Source organism: Pseudorasbora parva, chromosome 13 (assembly GCF_024679245.1).
Source record: "Pseudorasbora parva isolate DD20220531a chromosome 13, ASM2467924v1, whole genome shotgun sequence".
NCBI lineage: Eukaryota > Metazoa > Chordata > Actinopteri > Cypriniformes > Gobionidae > Pseudorasbora > Pseudorasbora parva.
Window position 1 is genome coordinate 17308919 of NC_090184.1, and position 9725 is coordinate 17318643.

General features: G+C 37.2%; 1 protein-coding gene across 2 annotated transcripts in view; it reads right to left on the bottom strand.

Annotated features, from left to right (window-relative positions):
* The window catches only part of si:dkeyp-14d3.1 (transmembrane protein 132C), a 507611-nt gene that overhangs the window by 67598 nt on the left and 430288 nt on the right, over window positions 1–9725 (bottom strand). For both annotated transcript variants that reach the window (XM_067413320.1, XM_067413321.1), the window contains one exon: window positions 9091–9234. In XM_067413320.1, the coding sequence (XP_067269421.1) occupies window positions 9091–9234 (144 nt within the window). The remainder of the gene's footprint in view (window positions 1–9090; window positions 9235–9725) is intronic.

Consider the following 9725-nt stretch of genomic DNA (forward strand, 5'->3'; position numbering starts at 1 on the left):
ATGTATATGTATGTATATACATATTCTCTTAGTATTTGGCAGCATTTCAAAATAGCTTAGTGGGGGAAAAAAAAACTATAAGCAACTCCACATGAATGCATAACTAGTGTACTTTCATCAGTTGTAGCCCTGCTAAATCACTAATAAAGATAAAATGCTAATGTTCTATTTCTATTTAGCATGTAAGAACATGATATAATGCAGCGCAATATGGCCATTCAGCAGTTTGGCGCTGCCGTTTTAACTAAAGAGATTGTGTGATTTAGTCCATTATGTGTTGCATTCATTTTCTTTAATTGTTTATTGTTGTGACTACAGGCAAGCTGATGGGTTTCTGTTTCAGAGAATGATCCAAAATGGTACATAATAACCCAATATCCCAAATGCTGGTCATATAGAAAGAAAATGTCTCTGGTAACAAAACTTTTTCAAATCTGTCACACTCCTTATATCAACTAGTTCCTTCTTTTATTATCAAGTTCCTTAACACGCACACATAGCATCACTCTGCAAAGAAACAGAATTCATATCAAAACGAAGTGGGTTATCCTTCTAACCCACTTCAGTGATTATGATCAAAGCAAATCCATTATGCATTAGTGTGTACGCCCAGAGATCCATTATTTAGCTATATGTCACACTTGTATACGTAACATTAATCACCGTCAGTAAAATGATTTGCCACTCTGCTCATGTTTTTTAATAGAGATATTTTCACATGGTCTCCACCAAATCTCCACAATAACTAGTCAAAGAAAACCGCACTGTTAACCCTTAAATGCACAAATGTTTCGCCAATGATTATTACATATTCGGGTCTTTAGCGACCCGGATCTTTATCTAACACCGATGGACCTCAACCTGTCGCGATAATATAAAACTCCTGATATTAGAGTAACAATTACAGAAGAATTAAATAAAGCATATTTGTTACCTTTTGGAGCTTGGAAGGGTTCAGTTTGAGCAAATGTTTTACACCATCATCACTGTCCTCATCAGAGCTCATTCAGCATCTGGCTCATATTCGCCATCTCAAACATATTCTCAAAACTAAATCATTTTTAACATCTTCAAAATCAATATTTTGATCGCTGACAGCTTCTTCATCAGATCCACCATCAAGTGACAGTGACAGTAATATTTGCTCTGCAGTAAATCACTGAGCCATTTCAAGTTTCGCTGATGATGCTTCCTATTCTTTAGTTTTCTGTCTGCGGTAACTATGAGTGAAACGTCACTTCATCATTGTGTGCCAGACATTGCCCTTGTGGAATAAAGGTGAACTGCACTTAATCATCAAAGATTTAATTATTGTGCAGAAAAAAAAAATACTTACACTGTTACACACCTCGGGTTGATGATGACCCTATACAGTTTTTCCCAAAAAATGTAGACCTCTAAAGCCCCTTTCACACTGCACATCGGACCCGCAATTCCCAGAACATTGCCGGGTCGCCTTCTGTGTGAAAGCAACCACGTCCCGGAATTGATTACCGAATTGAACCCGGATCGGGGACCTAGTAACATTGCTGGGTTCGATCCGGGATGAGCGCTGTGTGAACAAAAGTCAATACTAATGCTGCAACATGTATGTAATTATCGTACGACTCCAAGAGCTTGTTTTTTCAATAATACAACCCTGCAGCGCAGAGAGTGTTCGTATACAAAAGAAACTAAAATTAAACAAGCAGAAATGTGCGCAAACTGGACACAAGTTGAGACCACGGAGCTCCTTACTATCCTCGCTGAAGCTGAGATCGCTCGCCATTATACGTCACATCAGGATGTCACGTGTCAACTCGACCCGGGACCGTTACGGGTTGTGTGTGAAAGCGCACATATTACTGTATTTCGCTGGCAGTGTGAATGGACAAAATCTAGCGGCCCGGGAACAAATGCCGGGTCGCGTTATCCGTGTATTTGCTGGAATCGCAGTGTGAAAGGGGCTTAAGATGGCACACTGGTGCATGTGTGCATGTATGTATGATCTTGTGGGATCAATGCAATGAATTAAGGCAAAACGAGGTCCAAACCAATACTAGCAAGGTGTACCTAATACATTCCTTACAAAAAACAAAATAGTGTTATGTAGTAAAATGATAGCATTTTTACAGTGCAGGTAATAAATAGTTGATCTAGTCAGGCCACTTATAGGAGATGCTCTGAAGCTGCAGTATGTAATTTCTTTACCTAAAGTGTCACTAAATAATGAGTGGTTTCACAAACAGTCCCCCGCCTGCCACAGGTAAAGTTAACAGTTCAAAGTGTTAAACTGGAGGGACGCTCTGACTAAAGCCTAAATATGTGCTTTGTGTAGTGACATCTAAATGACCTGGCTTCACTACCTGCTTATTTAATGAGTGAATCAGCCTGACTACATTATATTAAGCCAATAGAAGTCATTTTAAGAAATAAATAGCTCCTTAAGGTAATTACTGCACACATTTTATTTTCACATTTTCATCTACAGTATCAACTGGGATAAACTAAAACTTTAACTCATGAATATGAATGAAATGTTAAGCCGAAAGTTGGATTACTGCGGTCTATGTAAACATATACAGCGTTTTGATCATTTGCATACGACGAAAGCCTTTAATGTTTTTAAGAGAGAGCTTTAGCTGAAGCACAGCTGTGTTTTTAACTGTGAAGAAACACATTGAAATTAGCAATTAAAAACATTCTTACGAATGTCGCTGGCGTTAAATCACTCCCACAGTGAAAGCTGATTGCGTATATGTCTTTCGGGTCATTTAAAATGAGAGGATTTCATGTCTAAACAACCTCAGCTTAATAGGCCCGTCAAACAAATTATCATCTCCAGAATAAAAGAAAAAAAAATCGTACAATCCAATCTTGTTTAGAAACAAGCTTCAGCAGATTCCATCTCATGCGTAATCAAACATCATAATTATATACACTATGATTGAATTTGAGCTCATATGTGGGCAAGATCCAGCTGGAGGCATTGAAAAGTAACCCCAAAAGACAAGACTTACAGAAGAGAACAAATTACAGAAAAGAACATAATGGTCAGTGAACTTCCCTTGTGAAAAAGTATTAAATTTCACTGAATGCGCACTTCTTCACATCTTAAGAAAACTGCGTGTGCATTGCACATAGCTTATATTTAATATATAAAGTTAATTTGTTATACTTTAAATGTATTAAATTGCAACATCGTCATTACAAATGAGTATATGCACACCCCCGTTTTGAGCCCAAAATGGTATCATTTGAAAGCAGACAAATAGAGCTTTATTCAAGTTTCAGAATTAATTTAAGTAAAAATATTTATACAATAAAAGATATGCCGTATATAGACATGCTGAAGTATATTGGAATTGAAATGTTTGACATCACATCTTTTGATCATTACCTCTTTCCCCAACAGTTTTTTTTATTTTTATTTATTTATTTATTTATTTATTTATTTATTTATTTGTTTATTTATTTTTTATTTTTTATTTATTTATTGCAAGCCAGCACAAGCGTTTTTGATCATTTTCACAAAAATGTAATGCCCATACAATATTTTATTGCATGAATATCTGAGCATACCCATTTTATTCTACAATGTACAATTTTTTTGTTGTTTTAACTTATAAAGGTAAGTAACCTGGTTGCCTTAAAAATTTGAGTTGATACAATCAAGTAAATTGGTTTAATAAATATAAACTCCAAATATTATTATATGTGAACCACATAAAAAAATGAGATAAATCATGAAAACATAATTTGTAAATAAAAAATATAAAAGTATAATTTGGCATGTTTCACATCGTCATTACAAATAAAACACACAATTTACCCAATATGCTTACCAAATAAATATTTTATTAATATTTGAATAAAGGTTGTCGATTCTCAAAAATGTTAATTGTATTAACTCAAATTTTTAATTTCAATGAACTCAAAATGTTAAGACAACCAGGTAACTTTTTAAAAAAAAAATTTTTACAGTGTAGCTTAATGCATTCCTTTTTCCTCAACACTTGAATATAGGTACATTTCAACCTGATCTCACAGATTTCAGTGAAATGAACACGGACCCTTAACTCAAAAATCTGTGCTAGTTTCACGGAATCGCCAAAAATTCTGTGATGGGTTCACGGAAGTGATAGCTATGTAAGTCAATGACAGGCAGCATCCGTGGTCCACACACGGATTCCCTGTTCCAACACCTTATATTCGTCATTTTGATTCAGTCAGCATAATTTTATTTATTTTTCTTTTCTTTTTATTCAGACATGTTTTGAACATGTAACTCCACCCCTTCCCTAAACCTACCCATTTGTGTATTATAAAAAAACAGGATATAACAGGCAGATACACAGATACTGCAGGCACAATTTATTCAGAAACGACAAATATTCCAAGTGTTCCGAGGCCAAACGATTGATTTGTGTGAAGAAAATCCCCAAAGCGATCAGAACGTCGAGTCCATCCGCCAAATATTAATACATTACAAATATTGCCGCCGGAAGAAACGTCAGGTCAGCTTTGACAGCATTGGCTGTTGTATGTTGCGTGACCAATTGCGTCATTACGTCAGCTTTGATTGTAAAATGCCATTGGCTCTCGTGTGTCTTGTGACCGATCGCGTCATGCTGAAGAGTCGTCTGTATCATTTGAATCATGAGAAATATGAACGAATGCGTGTGTGGAGCGCAGTCATCATTTCAACGATTAAAATATTAAGATCAACTACATGAAGATATCGTATGACTTCAGAAGACTTGGAATGCAACATGAGTTAATACTTCTACTGTTTCTGGTCCGTTTTTGCAATAAATAACTGTGACTGTACATTTTTTGGCCTGTTATGTGTTTTATATTGTTGAGTGGGTAGGTTTAGGGCAGGAGTGGAGTTAGTTGCTCCGAAATATAAAAGTAGGCTATAAATATTCATAAAATTATGTCTACTTTTACAAATGCAAATCATTAAATGCGTGGGAATCCGTGTGTGGACCACAGATGCTGCCTGTCATTGACTTATATAGGCATCACTTCCGTTAACCCATCATGGAATTTTCGGCGATTCCGTGAAACTACCACGGATTTTTGAGTTAAGGGTCCGTGTTGATTTCACGGAAATATGTGAGACCAGGTTGGTAAATTTCATAAAAAAGCAACATTTTTAGCAAAACGCTGAGAAAATCATGTTTTGTCAAGGACTACATCCGGATCAGATTCAGAACGATGATCAAACACAGAGGGAGTAGATCGAGTCCATCAACACCCTAATCCTTGCACAGTCCTGTAGCTCCACATGTCAGTCAGTAACATTAGATAGTTTTGATTTATATGATGTTTAATGTCACGTTATTTTTCATATGCATCTTACATGCGATCGCTTGGTTTTTTTTTTTTTTTTAAACTTCTTCGCCTGTGTTTTGATCGGGGGTTTCTGTACTCATTCAGAAGATGTGTAATAGCGCCCCCTAGTGTATAACAGTGAAAATATGGAAACAGAAAATTATGTGTTTGGCTTGGAAGTGTTCTCTTACAAATAACGGAAAGTTCTGTGTTTAGCAGGAAGAGAGTTAAAATAAATAAATATGTCTGCGACAGCTGTAGATACTGGGGCAAAAGCAACAAGTCTTAAGAATTTATGGATGATACAACAAAACATTACGTTTCTGCAAGATTTTTATTTATTTTTCTCTTACTGGTGCCTTTCAAAAATGTGCTACAGATTTAAAACAATCACAAAATCAACTGAATAAATAAATAAAACTGAAAAATGATGTAGCAGCAAATCAATCAAAAGCTCTGCTAAAAAGGTTTTAACAGCAGTATTGAAAGCTGCAGTTAAGTCCAGGAGGATGAGAAGGGATGGGAAACCAGTATCTGCTGCCAACAATAGATCGTTTGTGACCCTGACCAAAGTTTCTGTGCTGTGACCAGTCTGAAATTTCTCATATTGTTGTTCCAACTGGACCTGAAGCTGTGCAGCAACAACTTTTTCCAGCACCTTAGAGCGGTATGGGAGGTTGGAGATGGGTCTGTAGTTGTCAATAACATCTGGGTCTAAAGTGGGTTTTTTAAGAAGTGGTCTGATGATAGCAGTTTTAAGTGATGAAGGAACAAGGCCAGCCTGGAGGGAATAATTAATGATTTTAGTTATAAAGGGACTTATGACACAGAGGTTCGATTTTACTAAGGCTGTGGGAATATGAGTGCACAGGTGGATAGATTCATATTTCTGATGATGTCCTCAACCTCGCGCTGATGCATATGGCACACTTATCTGGAAACACTTCAGGGGATTTGACGTCATCCTCTGATTGGTAGACTTCTACAGGATGTCTGCGAGATGTGTGTGTTGCGTTATTTAAAGGTCCGCCAAGAAACAAAGGCTGTGACTCCAAACTCTCTCGTTAAAGAAAAGCGTTGTGTTTGCAACTGTGACAATAAGCGCTTACCAGGATCAACTAAACACTGGATTTTCAAAAGTACATGAAGTTTGCGGCTCCATTGTTGCAGTAAACTTGCACAACGTTCTTGAATGATTTATAGATCATATGATTATAGATCTTTTTATTTTTCTCTCTCTTTCTCCTCTCTCCCCACTCTTGGCTCCTTCATCAGTGAGGGGCTGTTGTTTTTACTTTCATTTTGTTTATGTCATTGATTAAAGGTTGAATGTTCACCAGTTCCCGCCTCCTTTCCACATCTACGAACTTCATTACAGTAGCTATATAAAAAAGCATTGTTTTTTACAGCCAAAAAACAGTTTTTTTTCTTCATAAACAGAAAGTACGTGTCACAGAAAGTCGTTCACAGAACAAAGTCACATATATAGACTGTATAAAACAATGGACGTATTGTCTGCGACGTCACCTGTAGGTTTCGAATGAGAGTAGTTTTTTTTTATCAAAGTGGGCGGAGCCAGTTGTCGCCATCTTGGTAGCGTGTCACTCCTAGATACCGAAAAGAGACAGGACGTGGGTGGAGCTAAGGTGAATAGTTGCTGTAAGCAGCAGCGGCAAACCAACTGTAATAATTTAATCTTTGATGACCAAGTAGGTGCAGTTCACCTTTATTCCACAAGGGCAATGTCTGACACACAATGATGAAGTGACGTTTCACTCATAGTTACCGCTGACAGAAAACTAAAGAATAGGAAGCATCATCAGCGAAACTTGAAATGGCTCAGTGATTTACTGCAGAGCAAATATTACTGTCACTGTCACTTGATGGTGGATCTGATGAAGAAGCTGTCAGCGATCAAAATATTGATTTTGAAGATGTTAAAAATGATAGTTTTGAGAATATGTTTGAGATGGCGAATATGAGCCAGATGCTGAATGTACTGGAAAATGAGCTCTGATGAACATCTGCCCAAACTGAACCCTTTCATGCTTTTATTCTTCTGTAATTATTACTTTAATATCAGCTGAGTTTTATATCATTGCGACAGGTAGAAATCCATCTGTGTCAGATATAGATCCAGGTCGCTAAAAGACCCGAATATGTAATAATGATTGTTATTTAAGAGTTAAGTGGGTCACAAAAACCCTCCAAAGCTCAGCTAATTGCATTTCACACCCATTTAAACAAAAATGATTTAATTAAGTGTATGAAAAGCGTACATTCAGTTTGCATTTACTGTAAGCATAAAATCTATTATTTCCGTAATAAGTTCTCTTTTTAAACATGCTGAAGTGTATTTCTCTTTCACAAAGGACATCACGACATCTTGTCAGATTTTTTGCAATGTGGCGATTAAGAACTTGAGAAATGGAGCTCTGCTGAATGAGTGTCAGAGGAAGAACAGACAGAGGAGAAGATATGAAAAGAACGTTCTAATAGGTTCAGATTGATTCTTGATGCATTTGTAATTCATTAATGTGTCCCTACATTATGGATAATCATCACCTCCGTTAATCATTGGAAAAACTTCATTAACTCTTTCCCCGCCAGCGTTTAAAAAAAAAAAAAAAGTTGCCAGCTAACACCAGTTTTTTTTTTTTTTTTTACCATTTTCACCAGAATTTAAAGGAAGTGTATGTAAGATTGTGGTCAAAACTGGTACTGCAATCACTATCCCCTCCCCCTCTCCCCCTCCCCTGACTCGAGGTTGTCAGATAGGCTGCAGGATCCATCAGGAACGTTTGTAGCTGCAGCTGTGGCAACTAGAGCAGATCTGGCAACCCGGATTCCCAAACACTACTGACTTTGTGATTGGTCAATGGGTGGAGGGTGGAGCTTCAGGCCAAAACACAACATGACAACATCAACATCAGTTGAGGGCTACAACAAAAACCCTTATAAATGACAATATCCTGGCCGGACTACTGTTGTCAGTGATAGAAGTATTTAAAATGAACATGATTTCTTAATGTCTAGTGGCATATCAGGGCCATTTTATGATTAATTGAAATTTCTGTATCTAATTTCTCAGATACAGTTCCTTTAATAGCCCATAGAATATTAAGTTTTATGAATGATCGTGCAAAATATCAAAGGAAAGAGCTGACCTTCTTTTAAACAAACAAACAAACAAACAAACAAACAAACAAACAAAAAAATCATAAGCTTGCTTTTTTAATCAATACCTCAATATGGGTAAGTTTAATGAAAAAAAAATAACATTTTGAACAAAAAGCTGAGAAAATCACGTTTCCAGATCCAGATCAGATTCATAGCGATGATCTAACACAGATGGAGTAGATCGAGTCCATCAACACCCCTAATGCTTCACAGTCCTGTAGCTCATCCTGGTCCATATTTTATTCAGTAACATTAGATAGTTTTGATAAATATTATGTTTAATGTTGATGATCCTGATATTTTTCATATGCATATGATTACATACGATCGCTTGTTTTACTGCGTCTTACTCGTGTGTGTTTTGATCAGGAGATTCAGTACTCATTCAGGAGATGCGTAATAGCGCCCCTAGTGTCTGACAGTGAAAACACGGAAACCCGGAAAATTCCGTTTTTGTCCTGGAAGCGTTTTCTCACAAATAACGGAAAATTCCGTGTTTGGAGGGGAAAGGGTTAAGCATGAATGAAATGTAATCCTAGCATGTTGATTCAAAGTTGTTTCCTTTGAGTGAGGAAGCAAGAACACACTGACCTTAACCACGTCTTCATCGGTGGACTGGCACTGCACCGCGTCGGACACGTCCGTAACCGTCCCGTCTGTGCCCACCGTCACCACCTTCACCGGCACCGCCACCGTCTTCCCGTTCAGCACCGCCGTGTTCAGGATCTCACTCTCCTGTCAGCAGACAGAGACAGACGTCCTTCCGTCACACGTTTAGGCTATGCCTCTATTCATTCTGCCTGTCTTACTTCATTGGTTCCATCCTTCATTTATTCACCAATGTGTTCATTCCTTCTTTCCTTTCTTCATTCTTTCATTGACTTGTTTGTTAGTAGAGACATTCCTTCCTTTATTTTCTTCCATTTTCATCCTTCATAATTTGCATCTGTTCTTCCCTTCCTCCTTTCCATTCATTCATTTCTTCTTGCACTTTTTTCCTTTTTCTATCCACCCACTCATCACTCATTCATTGATTCAATCCTATCCTTCATTCATTTCAATTCCCTCCTTCCTTGATTTTCACCCGTCCTCCCTCCTCCTATAATGAATTCATTCTCTTATCAGTTCCTTCCTTCTGTCGTTTATTCTTCCTCATTTTTCATCATACTTTAGTTTCTTTTTCATTCACCTCTTCCTTCTTTCTATCATTCAGCCACCTGTCCTTC